We start from the raw sequence: 22362 nt of genomic DNA, 5'->3' as shown, positions 1-22362 counted from the left end.
CACTACATTGTGGGACTTTCTCTCAAAAAACAAAAGACCAAAACAAAACCCAAAACCAGAATACTAAGCTGTACATTTTTTTGTGAAGATATATCCCTTTTTATATAGAAATGTTTATGTATCTTTACTCGGGTGTTTGAATGACACCTCTGGGTGACAATGTAGGTTAAATGATAAGTAGGACTTCAAATGGCTTCTCTTGTACCAACCCAGGGGACCTTAGGGACTTGTGCAGCTTCAGGATTTCTTGGTTACATTGAGTGTGACTTTTAAAAAGATAGAATTATGTGAAAGATGAGCTTAAAGTTGGAAGTCAGGACCTGTCCCAAGTTCAGGTCCTCAGTAGGTGAACCCTAGCTGCTGAGGCTAGGGCTGGCTGGGGAAGTCTTTTGGTGGCAGCAGAAGCTGTAGCCCTCTTTGCCGTGTGGGACCCCCAGAGGGCAGCAGGTGGGGGTAGAAGGGCCGCCTAACCCAACTTCGCTCTTCTCTAGCCTTGGTCCTTTTCTCTAATCTGAGAAACAGGTTTGCATTTTTGTTTTGTTTGTTTGTTTGTCTTTTGGTACCGGTGATCGAACTGAGTACCTTGCACTTGCAAGGCAGCCGTGGTGCCACTGAGCTAAATTTCCATACCCCATTTGCATTTTTTATGGAGCTGCCAAATTCATGCTGAAAATTTCCAACCAAAACTAACAATCTTCATTTTCCATATTACAGTATTTGTTTTGTAAACCATTATTACTGTGACCTGTACACACATTATGTTATAAATCTATAGGCGATTCAACAGCAAGTTACAAAATTATTCTTGTGTACTAGTCAAGTGCAGAAGGAAAGATGGTCACCTTCAGGAAAGATGGTCGCCTTTGCCAGAGAGAGAGGCGCTGGACATTCCCTCTTCCCTTCTCTGTGTCTCTCTCTGTGTCTGTCTTTCTTTGTCTCTGTGTCTCTTTCTGTCTGTTTCTGACCAAGATGATTACTCCTTGCTCAGTAAGTGCCTTTGCATGTTCAGTGGCCCCCACACTTGTGCCCTTTCCACCAGTCAGGAAGCAGGGGTCATCACTGCAGAGCCACCCTTGGTTTTCCAGCTCTGCCCCTGGCACTAGGAACCAGGCCCCTCACCTTGCTGGGCCTCCCTCCCCTCCCCAGCAGTGGCAGCTGGCCTTGACTCTCTGTAGAGTGGCCTGCCCCAGGACGCTGTCCTCCCTCCTGGCTAGGCCTTCTGTTCAGCCACTCTTCCTTCCGCCTGGCAGCACTGCCGGAAACTGGGCCTGCAATGAGATAACCCCACACAGGAAATGGCCCGACAGCCACAGCCGTGAAACTGCTCTGAGGACCAGCCACACCCAACCTGTGCTGGGGACTTTCTCTGTTCTGGGCGGACACAGATTCTCATCACAACTTGTACCCAGTGTGGGGGGCCGGGTCAAACACGGGGGTTTTGTGCTGGACTTCCAGGTCACTTTGCACCGGGTCAGAATAGAGTCAGCGTTCGCTCCAGGCAGGTGGGCTGTGAGCATTTGTTTGTCCTTCTCCTGGCTCTGGGCAGAAGTTGCCAGTGAATTGGTGGCTTGAGGGAAGTTGCTCCCAGAGCAGCTGGCCGGGGAGGAAGCCACCGAGGCGTGACTCCCAGGAGGTGACCATCTTTCCTACAGGGCACAAGGCTGTGACTTTGCTCCCTGGCTGGCATCTACAGGCTGTATCTATACCTCCTCCGTGGTACTGGGCGACGGGTTCAGTCAGCATTTTAAGATTCTGGTTGAGGCTACTCAGAGACCAGGATCATGGGCTCTGCCCATGGTGAGAAATCTTGTTTGCTTGGCTTGTGCCTCTGATTTTAAGAAGCTTTTCAGTCAGGAACTCATCTTGTGAGGAAGTTTAGATAATTTACAGAAAGTTATCATGAAGGAAGGAAAACATTTTGATCGTGGTGTGAAGAGCTGGCAAGCTGTGGTCCCACATGGTGATAAAGTGGTCACTGACTCTGCACTACTCAGGTCACTCAGTCAGGGCGCCACCCCTCCTGATGGGTGCTAGGGATGTAAAGTGGAGGGTGGCTTCGAGTTGTGGCACAAGGCATGCACTGAGCCCCGTGGTTGGAGAGCACATCCACCGGCCCGGCCCTTACTGTTTCCCTCTTCCTTTGCAGCCCAACTCTGCCTGCTCTTGACTGGCAGCTGCCGTCCCACTCCGGCCCCTATGAGCTGCGGATTGAGGTGCAGCCCAAATCCCACCACAGAGCTCACTATGAGACGGAGGGCAGCCGTGGTGCCGTGAAGGCATCAGCGGGAGGACATCCCATCGTGCAGGTATGGGGGCCGCTAGATCTGAGGCTCACGTGAGCACTGGTGCTTCTGACCCAAGGGCCAGCTGCAGAGCAGCCGCGTGTGTGGCTTCCCCCACCCTCATCCAGTGCAAGCGTTGCCTCTGACCAGTGCGGCTCATGTTACCCACAGTATGTAGGGAAGTCCCACACTTCTCCGCAGTGTTGATGCTTCTTGACTTAGGACAGAGTTACGTCCTGATGAACCCATTGCACATTCCCCTCTGGTCTTGAGGACTGCACTCCCCTCACAGCCCTTGCCCAGCACCATGACAAGGGAGTGCACCCCTTACTGCTATTCCAGGAAGAAGGCACATTCAGAATTCAAAGTATCATTCTTCTGAATGCATATCTATCTGCAATTGCTTAAATACCATTGTAAAACTAGAAGATTATAAGGTGAATTTTGTAAGTCAGGGGTCAACTGTGAAATCGCAAATGGAAGGGAAGACCCTATGGCTCTTGCCCTTACAGGTCATCCACAACTGTTTTAAAGGTTTGCCCAAGGCAGGCATGTCTACATCTATGCCCCCGAGGACATCGACGTACCAGGTGGATCATTGTTATGACTGCATTCTTTCCTGGAGCAAGGGTTCTCCAGATGTGCCCTCAATCACCTGCCTCACCTCATCTGGGCGTTTGGTAGAAATGCAAGTGCTGGGATAGGACCCTCTCTGGGTGTGGCCTGGAGGCCTGTGCTCCCACCCTGCAGGCTGGTGTCTGAGGGGCAGGCAGTGAGGTGGAGGCTGCCCAGGGAAAGGTGGTGAGCCAGGCCACAGCCATACCTGTGCTGGGTCCTTTGCTGCAGACCAGGATCTCCCGGTGGTGGCCCTGGTGACATTTCCCTACCTGACTAACACCTCCGGTAGGGAACAAACTCATTTGCTGTAGAGCTAGAACATCCATCAGCAATGGCTGGGAGATACGTTGTTGATTGTGAGGGGCCAGTATGCTCACCAACCCATTTCTGTCACTTCACTAGGATATCAAAGTGAAATCCTGATCAGTGATGTGATTGCTTCCCTTTGTCATGCCTGTCACCTCATGGGCTTTAGACCCACCCCCCAGATGTTGCTGTACAACAGCCACTGAGAGGCCCTTTTGCCCTCTGGCCAGGTCTCCAGCCATGAAGTGTTATAGAGAGCCCTTTCCCCAGTGCCCTCAACATCACCAACCTGGTGCCAACCCTGCTATTTAGGGAATGATGCAGGCCAGAAGGGGTGCTCAGCAGGGCAACCTGTATTTTTATTTTATTCCATTTAGGTAAATAAAAAGCTTGTGAGGGCAGGAGGCCACACAGACAAATGGCTGTTTGCCAACGCAGCAATCAGCTACATGGAACTATCCAGGCAAGGTGAAGAAATGAAGCACTTTAGCAGTGCTTGCAGATGATATTAAGGTGATATTTGTGGCCTGTGTGCTTGATGGCAATTAATACCTACTTTGTTAGCTGCTTGATGTGAGAAAATGCAGGAGACACATCAGTGCACAGCAGCCAGTTTGACATTTTAAGTTTCTGCCTTCCCAGGTGGAAAAAAGTCAGATAATGCCTGCATTTAGTTGTGCTAAATAACTATAGGTATTTACCTACTCCTTTTTGCTATGGTTTTCACTGAATGAAAGTGCATTATTGCTGAATGGAAAAGATATTAAAAAGGAGAGGAAATAAGACTGTTAAAGAAGGAGGCATGAAAATAAGCAATAAAGAAATAATGGCTAAACACCTCCCCATTTATTGTAAATTATATCAGCAAGGGGTGCTGGCCCTGGGGCTGATGGTGTAAACACTGAGCCTTCCTCATGAAGGGCAGAGCATTGGACTCTGGTCTGTGCCTTTGTAGCATTTGATTTCATGGTGGTCGTAAGAATCTTGGCTGCCTTTTGGAGATTACAGTGGTGATGAGTGTGGGGCGTCCTTGAGTCTTAACAGACCGGTTTCCACCTCCGGCCAGGAGCCCCAGAGACTGCTGCCAAGCACCTTCCATGCTCTGGCACCCGCACAGCGTGGCTCCATGCCTGGGGCATCGGCTCCATCGACAATGCCCCCCGCCTTGGGCACCGGATGTGACATTCATCTGTCACTCTAGACAGTGTTGGGGAAATTGACATTTTAAAGGAGTTATGAATCTTGAAATTGTCATTTAAAATTTCTCTAATAATGCATGCTCAAAGTTCTTTCAAGTCAAAGAGTGCATGTAGTGGAGGGTGAGAAAAAGACTGATGAGATGCTTCGGTAGAGCGATCGCCACCACTTCCTTACAGCTGAAACAATCCCTGAACAGAAAAGAAGGCCAGGATCTGTCATCATTGCTCAGGATGAGAAAGTAGCAATTTAAAGAGTTTTTCTGATGTGTCCCTGCTGCGTGAACTCACATCTGTGCTGGTGTGAGGTAAGCAACTAAAAAGAGGGGGTTTTGGGGTTTTGTTTTCTTTTTCGGTTGGTGGACCACAAATTGGACAAAAATAGAATTTGCACATAATTATAAAACGTACAAAAATAGAAAACTCTCTCAGTTGCTACGAAAGCTCTGTAACCACAAGGTTCTGTTCTGTGCTGTTGAGTTATTTTGGCACATCCTTTGACACCAGCCTCCCCGATGCCCAGCCCTCCTCTCACTTCCAGAGGTGGGTTCGTGACACAGTGGCCCTGAGCACGGCCACGGCTCAGTCCTCCTGTTAGGGCACAGCTGGCCCCGATGGGCTGTCTCCTGGCCAGTGGACACTGTCACAGCCTCAGCTGTTCAGAGCCACCGTCTTGTGGGAGCTGTGGGAGCCCTTGCATGCTCAGAGGTGCTGGTCTCTCTAGTATATTTTCCCTCTGTGTTTCACAAAGATTGATGGTACAATCAAAGCTAGTGATCGATCTGTGGCAGTGATTGCCTGGCAGTGGCCCAGAGGAAGATTGGAGGAGGAGAGAGGGAAGACAGCCGCCTGCCTCTGATGCCATGGGTAGGTGCAGATGAGGCAACCCCTCAGCACCTGCTGCCTTGTTTGCCACAGGAAGCAAGGAGGAATGCACCACAACAGCCCTGTCTGGGTGGACTCAGAGGTTGCAGCATCTCAAATTAGGGATGGGTGTTACTGTCTGACCCAGCCTCCTTTGTGTAGAGGACTTGCCCCAGCCCTTGGCTGGCCATGGAGCATTCAGGACCTCTTCTCTGATTTCCAGTGTTTGGGGTTCTGCTCTTAGGGTTTTTTACCCTTCACCAGGGACAGGGTCCCTTCTGCCCTTCCATGAATTCGTCTTTCTTATGCTGGGGAATAACTGAAGTGGTCTCTGGGTCCTGCTGGCCATTAAGTCGTTACCAAGGTGCCCACACTTGCAGACCACCAGCTTTGTAGCCATAGGATTAAAAACGCCACACCAGCAGGGAAACAGACAACACCTGAGCAGGACAAGGTGAGGCCCTTGGCCCATCCAGCAGCTGTCAGGCTGGCCTGCAGTTTACAGGGCAAGTTCGAGACCAGCTCTGTAGCCCCTGCGTGGACCTGGCAGCCATGGTGCCAGCTCCCTTCACCTCTGATGGCATTTGTCCTGCAGGAGCCACCAGAGGCAGGGGCTCCAGAGTCTGCCTCCAGAGCTTGCAGTGGCCCACTTCATTGTTCTGTCCAAACCAATGAGAAAAGGATGGTGGAGCTATGGAACTTTGACACTTAACTTTTCCTCAGTGGAGCAAATGCCTTGATCTGTCCATCCTAAAGGAGACATCTGGCTAGGACTTCCAGCTCCCCTTACAGGATCCCCCTTGGTGAAATGCCAGGTCCCTCTTGCAGGGCCCTTCCTGGCCTTGGTCCCCCTGGCTAACAGTTCTCTGGGCCAGTTCTCTGGTTGGTATCACGATGAGCCATAGCTAATGGCAGGAGACCTAATTCTCCTGACCTGGATAGATGATGTCTAGGTTGTCCTGAAACCTGTCCTGGAGGTATGGTGGCAGCCTTCCTTGCTCCCTCTCCAACCTGCGTCAGTGTGGCCCACCCTGTGTTAGTATGTGGAGCTCTACAGGGGTGGAGTCTGATCTCTGAGCCTAGTCGGATCACAGGATTCAGCTCTGCTTACTTATCACCAAAACAGCTTGCCCGATAGCATGGGCCTATCAAGCAGGAGGCTGGCTCTACATGAATAATTAATAGGCCACTGAAACATGAAACACCCGAACCTGGTCAATTCCTGAACAGCATTTTAGGTTTGCAGTTTGTGACCCATCTGTTAGGATAGTGACCAACATGGTCCCTGTCTAGCTCATGAAGGATTTTTTTCTTCTAAGTTCTTTTCTTGGTACATTTTAGGTATACAATTCGTTTACATTTATCTTGGGTGTTTGTACCTTTACATGATGCATCTTGGTTCTTATTTTTTCCCCATTCCCTGTGCGCCCTTCACCCCCTCCACCCTTCCCTATTTACACAGACATCATTTCCATTTTTTTTTTCTTTTCTCCTAGTTTTTCCTTTCCCTCTTTTCCTTTCCCCTTCCCCTCCTTTCACTCCTTCGTCTTTGGACCTTTTTTCCTATTTCAAATAATCAGTTATTCATTTTAATCATTTTAACCCTTGTGTACACTATCAGTTTCTCACACTAGAGAAACTATTCGGTATTTACACATGTGTGTCCTGTTTATTTCACTTAAGAGCATGGCCTCAATATGCATCCATTTTAGCTCATGAAGGATTTGACCTAAAGAGTCGTGGACCATGGCCAGGCAGGGGCTATGAGCAGGTGACCCTGTGATTTGCCCTGCCATGTGGGTGCTTGGGCACAGGCAACAAGGTGGAGCACCATGTGTCAGGAGGGCCCGAAGGGAATGAGTGGGGAAAGGAGGCCGGACAGGAGGGTCTTGCTGGGGCTAGGTGGTCCTAGAGACTCTCCTTCTTGGCTTTTAGGTCAGCTTTGCCACCACAGATCCATGGAAAATACCTCTCTCATCACACAAGAAGTTTGCCGGCTGAAGACCAAAGAATGGCCCCACCAGGAGATGACTCGTCTTTCTCAGATGGTGTTCAAATTGGGCCTGTCATACTACTTTTCATTCTAGATAGCGTCTTTCCCCAAGTCTCAGAGGAGACTATTAACTGGTAGGAGAAACGGGTTCCAGAAAGGGGTCTGAACCCCAGGAACAAACAGCACCTCCCATCCTCTTGGCCTGCTCTGCCACACCCAGACCCACTCCCCTTTTCCTGTGTCTCCCCCGCCCAGGGCACACAGCAAGATGGGCTGCTCTTCCCCTGGAGAGCCGCGGTTTCCCAAAGCCAGTGAAGTCGTTATCCCTGGAAGGTCTGATCAGAACTGCCCAGGCCCCATGAGGAGTTGGGCATGAACGGGACGGCCTGGGCCTGGGCCAGGCAGGGGGATCCTGGGACTGTGGTGGCACATGGTGGAGATTAAAATACAGCGCTGACCCCAGCCGGACTCGGAGTTGGCCTGCTGCTGCCAAACGCAGCCGACCTGCCCGTGGTGTGGATTAATTTTTCATGGGGCGGCCTCGACACCTGGACAGCGGTCCTCTCCTCTTTCAGCATATTTCAAGCCAAACACTCCCTCCTTCCCTGTCTGCCCGGTGCACAAAACAAAGCTTTTCTTGATCCCGCAGATGCTATCTTTCCCCTCTGCATGGGCATCACGGTGCAGTGTTTCCGGTGCTACTCTGAAGATCAGATTCAGAAGTGCTGTGAGTTGGCCTCAGCCGCCCCTGAAAGACATGGTCAGCTTTATGATCACAGTTTCTTCTCCCATCCAGAGCAGAGCCAGAGTGTTCTGTCCTTCGTGGTGAGAGAGGGCGCCACAGTACCAGGAAGATACTTAGTGGGCAGCTTTCCCTTGTCGGCAGAGCAAGTGGAGTTGGCCCAGCGATTATTCATAGCCATACTTTGAGGAAATAGGTGGAACTTTGTTGAGATCTGCTGATGAGTGCTGAAGGCACATGGTTTTGGATTCAGAGTTGGATTTCTGAACACAGTTCAGAGCTTTGTTGTCTGTCAGAGCCATGGAAAGGAGATCAAAGTCCCCACAGCAATATAACCACCTGAGCAGAGCCATGAAAAAGAGTCTGATCAGGGTCCCCAAGGTAGTACACCTGTTGGGGCAGAGTTGGAAGTGGGGACCCATCCAGAGTGTCAGAACCCTCCTGGCCATGTCTCCAGCCCCCAAATCTTCTGACTCAGGAGCTTTGGGGAGATTTTAGTGATAGCTCAGTGCAGACATAGAACTTGCTAACGGTTTTCTGTAATGATGCCACAGGCACATTATTTCAAGTGGTTTTCCCAAGTGTTCTTTGAGGGCAGAGCCCCCGCCACAGTTTGCAGGTGGAGGGGTGCATGTACAGATAGGCCTGCCTGGGTATGCTCAGTCCCAGTCTGCAGACACTCCTGCTTGGTGTAGGTGGGGTGGGGACAGTTTGGAAGAGACAGGATGACAGCGGGGAGATCAGTCCCACGTGGCTCTCAGCAGCAGGGCTGTGACCCTCCTTCCTGGCTGTGTGTGCTCCTCCTCCTTCAGCTGTCCTGCCGCAGAGGCTTCCTGTCCCTTGTGCTCCAGGGCCTGTGGGCAGCATATGGCCCATAGTCCACACATGGCAACTGCTCTGATAATAAAGAAGATGCAACATGTAGATGTTTTTAGAGCTTTTCCATCTTTGAGGAGGTGCTAGAATGGAGGTTTCTGACTTTCTGACTCTTCTGTGACTGTTCCCGCCTGCTCTACTCAGGCTGACCATAGGAGTTGAGGTTGTGACACCCGACATCTGCCTGGCCTGGCCCACTGGGCTTGCCATGGTTCTCCTCCCTCTCCTGGGAGAACACTGGGCCCTGTGTGTGTGGACAGAGGTGCTTTTCTCTGCCAGCACCGAGCAGTCTCATTCCCTGGCTGGGTGGGTGGACTCCTTCAGCTGCATCTTTCAGCCAGGGAGAGGGGCGGCCAGATGATGGGCCCAGGTCCCTGTAGTGGGACTCAAGGCACTTGCAGTGGCCCCCGTGCTCCTCCCTGCCCCTGGGCCTTATTCCAGCCCCAGCTTGGCCATCCTTGGGGGCACTAATGGTCCAACCCCAAAGGTCAGGTTTTCCTCCTTCTACTCCAGGGGCACTTGAGGTGTGGCCACTAGCCCCTGTTCTCTGCACAGACCACAAGTAAATCTGCCAGATCATGCTCTGCCACATCTCAGAGACCATGTCCTGAGGAAAGAGGGGTTTTCATCAGGAGACACAGGGCGAGCAGGCAGCTGTAGGCCAGCCTTTGTGGGCTGGTGGGTAAGGGACTGGGCCTGGCTATTGTTGCGGGCTGACCTCAATTTTTAGAGGTCTTAGGTATGCCTCTGAATCTGCGCTGGTGTCACTGTGTGCTAGGGACAGTGCCACTTGGTGCTGGGTCGGAGAGCACTGCCTGGAGCCAGGTGCTCCTGAGAGCCTCAGCTCTGTGTTGAGGGAGACACTGGCCTGGGGGTGTCATTCCAGAGGCTGGGGTGGGGGTAGCACAGGGTGGAGAGGTGGCTGCTTCTGACGTCATTGGGCCTGTCCTAGTTGCTTTCTGATTCTCCTTGATGTGTCTGCCAAAAACCCCACTGTGGGTTCTGGGTGGGGAATGCCATGAGCTCAGAGACCTGTCACCCAAAAGATGGATCTGGCATCTTCAAGGGTGTTAAGTCTCCCACTGCTTGGTGTTGGGCTGTGAGACTCTGTGTGCGGGTTTCTGGAAGGCTGCAGCTTTTTCTCCGGCAGCAGAGCGGTGAATGTCAGCATGCTCCAGGCCCTGGGCTCATCCAGTGTCTCCTGCTTTTGTTTAATGTCCCTAAACAGATCCTGAGTCCTGTGAGGCTCTTTGGCTCTCCATTTGTGGGTTAATTTTCCCTCTGCAGAAAGTTGGGGCTTCTCAGTGTGTTTTTAATTAGAAATGCTAAATGTAGTGTTTCCGGGCAGAACTTTCCTCAATCAAAAGCTAATGCTGTTTCCCCTCCCTGGATGCTCCCTCATGTGTCTGCGTCCACTGTGTCCTGTGAGGCATTGGTGGAAGAGACCCACGGGATCCCACCCTGCCACGTACTCTGCCATCAAGCCTGTGCTTGTCTTTGGTGTCTGTTGCCCAGGTTCAAGTGGGAAGAGCTATAGGAAGGCTGCCCCTCTGCAGATCCCATGAGTGCAGCCTGCTTCCCTGACTGCCCCAGAGCCTCCCGAGGGTCCTGATCTCCTTTTGAGGTTCTGATGGGATTGGTGCTGCTGCCCCAGGGACTGTCCTGACTGCTTTGCTGCAGCTTGTCTCCTCTTGTCCCCTCCCCCAGCCCTGAGCCCTGGGAAATCAATCCCAGGCCACAGTCCTCTTGGGGCTGCATGCACAGGTACAGAGGGGTATGTGGGGTTTAGCACATGTCCTTGGTATAAAATGCGTGCAGTGTTTGTGTGGCATCTCCTCTCAGGAGGGTTCCACCCATTTCCATCCAGTGAGTGTTCAGTGAGGGGCACGACCTGCTACTCCCCTGGGCCCTGGCTGAGGCGGGGGAAGGGACCAGAAGAACAGCCATCCCAGGAAAGAACCTAGTGCAGAGCTGGAAGGTGAGGGTTCGAGAAGCAGAGCCTCCTCAGATTATGCCCCTGCCCCGCCCCTCCACGCCCCCTTTTCGGCTCACCATTGAAGAGCAACACGCTCATGCCCTGACCCATACATTCTGATTTTCATTCATGATCTCGTTTGTGTGGGTCTTGTCTTTGCTTGTACAACTCCTTTCATGGAGTCTGCATCTGGAGATCTCCACAGGACAAAGGGCCTTAGTCCGAATGTCTTGTCTTCCCCCATCCTATTGAGCTCCCCAGGTGCTAGGACTCACTTTGCCTGGACCTGAAAGGAAAGTAAGTCTGGGCTCTGTCATTCTGGAGTGACAGCATTGAAGCAGCTGCCTGCGCTGCCATGCCATGTCACAGAGGACAGTGATGAGCTTCCTGGGAAGGGGAGGGAGTGGCATCTAAACACTCCTTCACAGGCAGAAGCCAAACCGTAAAGCTGAAGCAGAACGATAAAGCTTGCCCTGTCCATTTTTGGAAGCTAAATAGCATCTCTTTTTCCTTCAGAACCCAACATTGACTTTTTATGTTTAAACTATATCAGATCCTGGGAAGCCCAAGAGGAGGGGATTCTGGGGAGGGAGTGGCCCTGCACTGTCAGCGATTCTGGCTCCAGACACCTTGGTAAGGCCGGAAAGGCACAGCTGAGTTTGAGTATTTTCCAGCCAGAACATGAAACTTTTCCATCTGCACTTCATGCACATCAGAGATTTGGTGTACTGTGTAGTAAAATAAAATGCATTTTTTTTTCTTTTTACTAGGGATTCAACCTGGCATTCCATGTATGCTAGGCAAGTGCTCTGCCACTGAGCTAGGATAAAACCTAGGCCCCAAAGAGGTTTTGTGTAAATCAAATAATTGTTTCTTAGAGGCTGAAAAATTTTCAGACCTACTGTGAGGCAGTGACTGTACTCATGGGATATAGTGTTTCGTAGAGACACTAGTCAGGCTCCTGGAGCACCATGAACATTGCACGTGATCCCAGGCCCTGGATGATCATGCTTTTGAAATATACAGACAAACCCATTATGGCCCTTGTTTATTTTCTACCTTTCTTGAGATGTTTATACAGATGGCCCTCATTTTATTTTTTTATTTTTTACTTTCTTGGAAAGGTAGAGAAACTTCATATATAAAAAGACCAGGAGCTGGGCATTGTGGCACATGCCTATAATCTCCAGGATTGCAAGTTGAGCCTAGTCCTGGCAACTTAGTGACTAGTAAGTAAAAAAAAACTTTAAAAATAAGTAAAAAAATTTTTTTAAAGGAATGGGAATGTAGCACAGTACATTCTCTCGGTTCAATACCTAGTGCCCCCCGCCCCAAGACCAGAAACTAGCTGCAAATCCTTTCTCCTGAAGGAAACGTGTAGCATTTCATGGCCTTTCTGGTGAATGTGGCTTCAGTTCCCTGCTGGAATGCCACTTGTATGCTGGCTGTCTGCCCTATGGATCTGTTTGCAAATATAGATCTACTTTTGGCTATGTATATAAACATGGTATAAATCACTGGTAAAATAAATCTATTCACAGGAAGAATTCTCAGATTTAAATAACACATTATGGAGCAAAACTAGCATTGCTATTGGCTCATTACATACATTTGCATACACAAAACCAAATACACTCATTCCCAAATACATGCTGACATGCATATTCACACACATGCTGACCCACTACACAAACATTCATGCGCAACAGTATGCACATGCATACACACATGCATAAAATCAAATGCACATGTTCCCAAACACATGAACACATGAAAGAATCACAAGGTCAGTTCCATGGCTTTGATGCCACACCCATGTTGGTGGTTCTGGTCCAGTTACCTGATGCAGAGCAGCAACACCCCAAAATCACTTGATAAAAGCTGTTGTGGTGTGAATGTCCTGCTTCCCTGCAACCCTCTCAGTTATGACACTCAGTCCCCCCATGCTCCTCCCAGGGTTTGAGCAGCCAAGAGCTCCAGGGTTATGGGGCGCAAAGATGGGTTGGTCCTGGACCCTGTTGCTGCAGCAAGGGCTTTAGGGTGGGCTGCAGACCCTGGCAGTGTGTGCTGTTCATTCTTTCAGGAGGCCAGCCTGCTCTGGCCCTTGGAAGGTGGGAAATAGAGCTTCTATGAAGGAAAACTTCCCCTTCACTGTGAGGTACTCTTCTTGTTGATGTTACTTGGGGCTAAAAACAATCTGACACAATGTGGATACAGCACAAATAATCCAGTAGATACAACACAAATATCCAGGTTTAAATTAATCCAGTGGGAGGAAATGAGAGTTAAAAACAAAAGTGTAACAAACCCTGTCTTTGATCCCCAGCACCATTAAATCATTCAATCAATTAATCAATAAATAAGCAAGCAAACATAAATTTTAAAAATAGTGAAACCAGTTTGCAAACTGGGTTTTCTCTCACTCCCTGCTTTTTGGGAGTATTATGAAATACAAATGTTACTTCTGGATCATAAATATACAATTTCCCTTTTCTGTGATTAGTACAAAGATGCAGTGTGTCTTGAAGGAAGAAGAATATCACACGAGGGTGTCCTTGGCTTAGTTTGTGTGTAACCAACTTGAAATGACTAGTTGAAAGACAGCTGATTTCCACCAATTAGCAGCTCCTTGTAAATCCAGTGCCTCCCTCTGTTGTGGCAGGAGCTTTGGGTGAGCCCTAGCACTGAATAAATTGTCCTCTGTTGTTCTGTTCGCCTGTCATCCCACCATGTAAGTGCTGAGGTAAGCAGAGGAGCTAAATACAAACATTTTAATGCAAGGAAACTCGTGGCCCTTACACCTTGCAAATGGGATAATACATTTTGTTTAGTTTAGGTGGAAGCAGAGAGGTCATTGACATGACAGGTAACTTCATAAACTCCATTCTGACAGACACTATTACGTGCCAGAAGACAGAAGGCGTGTAAAGTAGAACTACTATGTAAAATAGTTCAAATTTCTTTCCTTAAAATGCACTTCATGTTTTAAATAATAGATGTTTATCTCCCAGGTTAAACCTTAAATATTCTCATTTTCACTGAAATGGCGTTTTTCTAAAGGTTAAAATTATTCCTCAAATTCACTGTCTTCCATGGCCATCAGAGAACTGCTATAGCAGGGGCCCTAGGGAGTCTTGAACTGTCACTTTATAACCATCTGACCCCAGCCAGGCTGGGCTGGAGCCCTTGGGCTACTCTAGGCCCTGCCCACCGAGAACATTTTGGCTAAAGATCCATTTACATATTCCTGTGTTAATTTTCACAAAATGGAATACCAAATGGCAAAATTTGCCTCTGACTCTCTGCCTTTCTTTACATTTCCCATTGTAAAACCATTTTTTGTCCAATAGAGTAAATGTTTCTTAGTAAGGTCATTAAGTAGATGAAGGACTGGCATCTTATCCCTTGGGAGTTGAGCAGACCGGATGGGCTGGTCCTGGTCTCCCATCCCACCTGGACACTCATTGCAGAGACACATATTTTCATACAGAAAAGGATCTTTTGTTCTAAAGAGAAAGAGATTTTGTTCCTGTAGAGTTAGCCAGTGCTAGCAGCAACCATTCGGAACCTTGTGGTGGAGGCAGACTTTACACATGGATGGCCCTGGGCATGAGACTGTGTAGCATCTGTGTTTAGCTGGTTTCTTGGTTACTGTCCTTGTCCCTGAGACACAATAGCCCATGCCCACAACCTGAAGGAGGAGAGGTTTGTTTTGGCTCATGGTTGCAGGCCATGCTCTATAGCAGGACAGCATGGCAGAGGGGCACAGCAGAGGGATAGTTGCTATACCTCAGGGTAGACAGGAAGCAGAAAGAGTGAATGGAGGAGCCAAGGAGGGAGTCAGACCCCACCTCCTAACAGCAAGTGCCCCTATGATGGTTTGGGGGCCCACTTTAGATCTAAACTGTATCAGCTGGCAAGGCACATGGGGGAGAGGGGACACCCCACTCTCTTGCCACACCTGGTGCCGACTAAAGCCTTCTACTTTGACACTTTGAGCTCTTCCGGGAAGACCAGGGACTCAGTGGGCATCCTCTACACATGTGTCCTAATCCTCAGCATGAGCCTGAAGACAGCGGCACAGGCCTTCTGTGGCAGACACATGTGTATTAGGAGGAATACTCAACTTGTAATGAAAGAATCAGTCTGAAGTGATCAGTTCATGGGCATTGTGACCATGTCATACTCAAAAATACATATGTCTTTCTGCAAGAACTCATCTGGAGCAGAGCCAGTTTTCCAGAGCACATGCAGAGTGTCTGAGGACAGTTGGGAACAGGCACCATTTCTGGGTCTACCTGCCACACAGACCCGTTCTACACAAAGCCCATCTTCTGTCCTTATGAAGCCCACAAATGATGTTCAGAGCCTCCATTGGTCACTCTGCAGCCTGTGACAAGCACTGGCTTTAAGAATTAATCAGAGCTGCCAGAGACACCCTGCAGAAACCCCATTCTAGTGTCTAGAGATGGCTGGGAGGCAGATTCACTCAGGCCTCAGCAGTCAGTACTCTGACGTGTGGCACAGCGTCTTGCACACGGTGGTGACATCTGTGGGGTGTCATGAAGGAGATAGACAGATGGATTGACAGGGCCATTGGTGATTTGACCCACTGGCAGCTCCTTATCTGATCCTGGTCCTGTGGGGCAGGCTATCACACCTGAGAACTTGTGTCTTCTGTCCCCAGATCCCCAAATCTGCCCTCACAGGTGACCCAGAAGTATGTCCTAGTCTTGACACTCAGCTCACTGACTCTGAATCTCTCTCCAGAACTCTAGGCGCCAGTGGATCATCTTATGGGATCCTTTTCTGATGTCTTCATCTTTTAATTGAGGAAATCCAAACAGTGACCAAGTCTTTTGTCAACATGGTTTTCACAGATGGTTCCTGCTGGTCTGAGCTGTGCTGTAAATGCAGGCATTAATGTACTCATGAGGGCCTCTCAGCCATTTCTTAGCTTTTTTCCCGGTACTAGAGATGAAGCCAGGACCTTCACACTGAGCTACTTTGTCAGCCCTTGTTTTTACTTTTCACTTTGAGACAGGGTCTCATTATGTTACCCAGGCTGGGCTCAAACTTGTGACCCTCCTGACTCAGCCTTCCATAATGCTGGGATAAGGGGCCTGCACCACCACACCCAGCTTTTTACTTCTTGTTCTTACATTCAACTCCCCTATGCATGTGCTGAAGAGTCTCAGTCAGACTACGGAAGAGAAAATTAGTGGACCTAGAAAGACCCACCCATGTGGTCCATGGGACCAGGGGCAGGGAAACAAACTTTTGCTACAGACAAACCTCCAAGTGTAAAGGATGAGTCCTTGGCCAGCCACCACCTGGTTTTGCCTCCACCTGAGTTGTTGCCAGCTGTCATTCTCTGTTTTGATTCAGAGAAGACCAGGATCCTCCTGAGCCCTGTTTGGGGGCAGGCTGGGCACCTCCTTCCCGACGTGGAAACAACATGCTTTCACTTTTAGCACAGACCCTCAAAGCCCTTTAGGAAATGTCCCCTCTGTTGAAACTCCCACCCCACCAGGTCCTGGAACCAAGCCTCCTGTGCTCATTGAGGCAGCAAATTACTGTGTCTGCACTTGAGTTAGCCTTTGATGCAATAGAGAACACATTTTTTTTTCCCTGCTGCTGGTGGCTGTGGGCCTGATAATTGAACGAGAGGATGCAGGCTGTACCTGTTTGAAGTGCGCCCTCAGCCCAGGGTCCTTTTATCTTGTGGCAGTGTTAGTGCTGGCCAAGTGCCATGTGTTGGTGATTCGGAAGAGTTAATGAAAATCATGGTGCGTTGGCCTCTCGTAATGAGCAGCCCAGCTTGCATCAAGCCAGAGGCTGTGGCCGCCAATCTTTGCAAGAAGGACATGTGAGGGGCCAGTGCCTTGTAAAAAGCCAGTACCCATCGCCCACATCAAAATCCAGCAGCAACTAATTGCAATGTCTGATTTTCTGTTTCCCATTTCTGAAGTTCATTGTTTTTTCCAAAATGGCACATTAAAAAGAAAGTCACAGACCTCTACCAGCCCATGAGGTTGGAATTCTGCTTAAAGTCAAGCAGAAAAATGGGTTGGACCCAGGGGTGGTTCTATGTTCCCTCCCTTCCCAGATATCTCACTTTCTCTTGGCCTTTCTTAGTATTTGTGGCTACATTTTGGGGCTGGGATTTCTTTGCATCTTGGAGCTTTGCTTTGTTGTTTGGTGGTGGTGGTGGTGGTGGTGGTGGTGGTGCTGTTGTTGCAGGATCCTTAAGGTGTACATGGTATTTCTGTCCCTTAGCCTCCTGCTCTGTGTCCCTAAAACCAAACTCACCATGGTCTTCTCAGCCCATCTCCAAGTCTCCACCCTTGAACCACCCTTGACTCTTCAAGTGCCATGGCCCAGCTCCAGGCCCTTCTTCCTGCTTCATGCAAGATCAAGCTTCTTGATGACAGCAGCCATCACTTCCCTCAAGGCCCTCCATCAGGCTCTAGGCTGAGCTGTTGGCAAGCTTGCCAGTGGTGGCAGGAGGGGGCTGTGCCCCCATGGAGCCGGGAACTTGCAGCCTGACCCAGGCACAGGTGGCTCTGGATTCCCATATGTATGTTCTCTAACCTGGGGTTCCCTTAGGGGGCTGCAGGGCCCTCTGGGGTACAGCCAGATGTACGCATGGAGTGTTCAGCTCTCAGGACTCTGTCGCTAGAATGAACATAGGCTCTTGGAGGATGGCAGGTTTTTAGCACCAGGACCAAGATGTAGGGCATCCTGTGAAGTACAGGTTTAGGGCTGCTCAATCATGTCCTGGCAGAAGAATCTGGAGTTGCTCTGGGTCTGCTTTGCCATGTCTTATTTGAGCTCTGTGCCTGAGGCCGTGTCAGGTGGCCGTGGTTGCACCAAGTGGAGAGAGTGGTGGGATGTCCATGGTGGTTCTGCTGTGTGGAGTCCACCACTGGCTAACAGATGATCCACTAGCTTGCCTATAGCCTCCTGGGGGTCTCTGCAGTGTTACCTGAACTCCCACCTGCTTCTAAACAAAGAGAGGCGCACCCAGCCAGTCAGAAAAGGGATGCACCTTGGTGCAGGTCCAACTTTGTTTGTTTGCAAAACTAGTGTTTACTCGGGACGTTTGGGCTTGTACTCTGCTCACTTCACCTTAAGTGAAGATGGGAAGCGGGTCCTGTCCTTCTAGGGCTGTTCCTGGATATATTATCGAGGCAGAACACAGCCTTAGCTCTCAGACTTTGGAGGTGATGCTGCCTTGGTTGGCAGCTCACCTTCCCTCCATCTCTACCCCATTCACTTGCTGGGAGTGAGAGTGTTTGCTTCCTCAGAAACTACTTACAATGCACAAGGGACAGAGGGGACTCAGCAGGCTCTGCTGCAGTTGCCTTCTCACTGCCCTGCCTGGACAGGGGATGCATGAGCACAGGGCATGACTGTCGAGGGCATGAGTGCTGGTGGTGCTGAAACATAGGTGTGCACTTCCTTGTGTCTGGGCAAGTGTGCAGGCGTGTATGAGGTTTATGCATTCATGAAAGTAGGAACAGGAGTATTTAAAGCCTGACCCGTGTGCCCCCGGACCTTCAGGATAACAAAGCATTTTGCAAGTGCAGTTTTAAAAAGTACTAATATGTGATAGAGAAATAAAAGGGGCAGGGGTACTAGACACTGGGCACCTGTTGCAGTTTCCTTTTTAAGTTAAATTCTGCTGATACACATGTAATTTATTCCCAGAAGTTTACATGCATGGTGCTTAGTGGGAGTTTTTTGTTCTCTTGCCAGCTACATGGTTACTTGGAAAATGAGCCACTCACTCTACAGCTGTTCATTGGGACAGCGGACGACCGCCTGCTGCGGCCCCACGCCTTCTACCAGGTCCACCGGATCACAGGGAAAACCGTTTCTACCACCAGCCATGAGGCCATCCTGTCCAACACCAAAGTCCTGGAGATCCCGCTGCTGCCGGAAAATAACATGCGAGCCATGTAAGCCTCCGGGGGCTCTGGCTGTGGGCGACGCTGCTTTGCCTGTGCATCCCGGGGCTTTCCCACAGCCCCAGGCCGGGTGTCATGGCTCAGCATCTGAATAAACTTTGCAAATATTTATGACAGCGGATTTGTTTCTTTCTAGGGTTTCATCCACTGTGTGTATTGCCACTTAAAATAAGCATCTCCATTACACAGCTGTAAATACCTCCCCCAGTGCCTCATTTAGCTCCTAAATATGACACCTATTTATTTCTGAATATAGCAGTGCAAATTAGAAGAATGGTTGAAATGTAAACATTGAAAAACGAAAGAAAGCAATATCTCTGGGTAGTAGTTTCACTCTAAGAGTTGCTGACATTGCTGATATGGCTAGTTCTGGCATGCAGAGTCAAATTAGTTTAAAAGGAATTTATCAATAAGAGGAAGACATACCAGGTAATGGAAGAGAGGGTATATTCACTTAATCCTATGAAGTGAGTGACTATTGTGTGCCACGTTCATCAACCCTGAACTGTGAATGCAGGAAAAAGAGAAAGAGAGAGGGCACACTGGTTGTTCCCATGGCGTTTGCCTTGTACTGGGGACCCATGGAGGGGGCAGGCAGATAATTAATACATATATACAGACAGAGAAGCCAAGCTGAGGTGGTGGTAACGAAAACTCACAGTAAGTGAAATAGAGTGGGTGCTAGAGGGCTTGGAGCTGCTCTTGGTGGCCCGGCAGGGATAGTGTCTCCCGGCAGGTACCGTTTAGATGAGAGCTGATGTACAGGAGGGGCTGGGCATGTGGCGAGCTCAGTGGTCACATGCAAAAAGCCATAAAGAAGGAAGGAATTTCGGACACCTAGTGGCCAGTGAGGAGATCATTGTGTCCAGGCTGACGCGGTGATAGGAAGAGTGTAGATTGAGGCAGGTAAGGGCTCATTCGTGCAGGACTTTGTTCGGATCCTAATAAGTTACAACTTTTAAACCCTTTGGTTGAAAACAAAGGGAGAGCTTTCTCTGCGTGTTGGCTGTTGATGAATTTGAGGGAATTTACGAATGTGTGGGTTTACTTCCTAAGCTGTAATCCAGGTTTTCCAAGGCCTGGCATAAGGCCAGAGGGTCCAAAGGAAGCTTTGTGTTCCTTCAGCCACAGGAACTATGAAGCCAGCGATTGTTGTGCTTGTGCCACAGTGCAGCCCAGGAAGGGGATGCCCCCAGCACACAGAGCTCCACTCCTCCCAGGACACACCCAGTAAATAGCACTTGCTGCTGTCCACACTGACTCACTGATCTCCACGTGACCCCCTGAGGGGTAGGAGAGGCACACACGGGTTTTAGTCCCGTCTCGTGGCAAATTGAGGGAGGAAAAGTATTGGCTTTTATGGCATCAAGAATTTATACATGGAGGAGGGTTTTCCTGGAGTCTAAATTTGAAAGAAATTATGAAGTCATATAAAACCCTAGAAAAGGGTTTACAAGAAAATGAGGAATTTGCAACTGAGTGAGGAAAGCAGTGGCCCAGCCAGGGAGTGTGTTGGCTTCCTGGGAGAGCTGTAGGATGAGCATCGAAGATGGCAGGGCCCACTGCTCTTCCACCTGGGCTGCCGAAGTTAGCTGGCCCCCCAGACACGGCCTGGGGTGGCGGGGACAGGGAGTGTGCCCCTTGTGGCCATGGGGTGGAGGCCGTGTCCTCGTGGCCACTTCAGTGAGCACCAGATCCCAGACCGCACTCAGCTAGGCACTGGTGCCTCGGGCTGGCTTGCTCACCTCGGGGGCCTACCCTTGGGGCCTGGGCGGGGGCAGCCTGGTGAGGGGAGGCACCAGTGACTGAAGCCAAGCTGTGGTCTTTTGTTTTGGGCAGCATCGACTGTGCTGGGATTCTAAAGCTCAGAAACTCTGACATTGAGCTGCGGAAGGGGGAGACTGACATTGGGCGGAAGAACACCAGGGTGCGGCTGGTCTTCCGAGTCCACGTCCCGCAACCCAATGGCCGGACCCTGTCCCTCCAGGTTGCCTCAAACCCCATCGAATGCTGTAAGTAGACCTCCAGGGATGGGTGGCTGAGACTGGCCTGACTTACGCTTCTCTACTTCTGTGTTTGAATAGACTTGTGGCCTGAAATCTTGCCATCCGGTGTTTCTATTTCTGTGAGTTCCCTGAAGCTACAGTACCTCTCCCCTCTAAACAAGACTAGATCTCTGTGTCGACTGTAGGGTCTGGGTGAGCCACATGTTGCAAGTAGCTTGGTGTGGCACAGACCCTGCCTGGAGATCTTGCTGTCCTGACCCCATCACCCATAGGAGAAAACAGAAACCAGGGCCTACCTGGAAGCTCTGAGAGAGGTGTATTGCCCACATTTGAATTGATTCTCTATCAAGGTTTGGGGGAACAAAAAGGCACTGTAGTCCTTCAGACTGAGCAAACTTAAATGTTCTTCCTTTGTTTTGCCGTGTTGGGGATGCAACTAGGGCTTCCCGTATGCTGAACAAGTGCTCCACCATTGAGGTACACCACCCAAATGGAAACTGTGTAGAACGATACATGACTGCTCACCTTCCTGGGCTTTTGCTCCTCTAGGTTGTGAGGGGCCGCAGCAGAGTATGGTCTGGATGCTTTCTGGCCTTGGTGCAGTGACAGCCTGCTGGAGCTGGTGGTAGGGGCTCTGGCTTTTCCTTTGCTCTGCTTCGCTGATCCTTGGTTAGCGAGCCAGGTCCCTCGCCAGCTCTGTACGGAAGCATCCGAGTCCCAGCATCGGCATCCCCGCTTGTCACTCTCTGCACCCATGAGCCCCTCATCTGTACTGAGAACTGAACATTGGCCCCTCGAGGTGGTCCAGCCCTACAGGGGAGTGCAGAATACTCAACCAGCCCTTGGTTCCTGTCCCAGTCCACTGCCTTCTCATGGTCTGTCCCTCCTCTGGCTCCTTGGCCTTTGTCACCTAAAGGGCAAACACCCCAGGAGAAGGTGTCAGAAACTGTGGCTTCCAGCTCCTCACTACAGGTTCCAGGGCAGCAAGGGGTATGGGTCGCTCTGGGTGCCCACCCGAGCCTCCAGCCCCAGCCTTCCGTGACAGTGACCTGAGTCTTCTCACAGTCTCCAACTGGAAAAGCAATGTGGCCCCTGCTCTGTTTTCCCTGTCATCTCCCAGACACTCTCTGTGTTCCCCCACCCTGTATAGGGCAGTTCGGGTTTGTGACCAGATGTGGACTTGGAGGCTCCAGCGGACTGATAGCCTTGCTTTCCTCAGGCCTGGGCTGGTCTTGGTGAGGTGGGCTAACCTTGCCCAGGGACCCCTCTGAGAGCACCGTGCAGGTGCTCATGAACATCACACTCCTCACTCTCCTCTGTTCAGAGAGCAGTATCCTCAGGCAGCCTGGTGGCCTCTCTCCTCACTGCCTGCAGGATTCCCTGCCTATCCCTGCTCCCAGCCTCTGCCCGACACTTGCACTGGCTTCTGTATCCTGGCTCCTCTTGTCCTAGGGTCTCCTTGTGCTTCTGTGGGATGAGCCATCCTCATGGCCATGACCCCAGCCCACACTGGAAGCCATCAGCCTAGTGC

The 22362-nt window shown here is 50.3% G+C and overlaps 1 protein-coding gene across 5 annotated transcripts in view; it reads left to right on the top strand.

The window, feature by feature from the left end:
- The window catches only part of Nfatc1 (nuclear factor of activated T cells 1), a 117430-nt gene that overhangs the window by 27691 nt on the left and 67377 nt on the right, over positions 1-22362 (top strand). For all 5 annotated transcript variants that reach the window (XM_004861916.3, XM_004861918.4, XM_004861917.3 and 2 more), the window contains exons 3-5: positions 2147-2306; positions 18614-18816; positions 20665-20837. In XM_004861916.3, the coding sequence (XP_004861973.1) occupies positions 2147-2306; positions 18614-18816; positions 20665-20837 (536 nt within the window). The remainder of the gene's footprint in view (positions 1-2146; positions 2307-18613; positions 18817-20664; positions 20838-22362) is intronic.

The sequence above is a fragment of the Heterocephalus glaber genome, unplaced genomic scaffold (genome assembly GCF_053883595.1).
Source record: "Heterocephalus glaber isolate CG9 unplaced genomic scaffold, H.glaber_assembly_v1.0 deba00000331, whole genome shotgun sequence".
Lineage (NCBI taxonomy): Eukaryota > Metazoa > Chordata > Mammalia > Rodentia > Bathyergidae > Heterocephalus > Heterocephalus glaber.
Note: the sequence above shows the minus strand (reverse complement) of the source record. Positions and strands in the feature narration are given on the sequence as shown.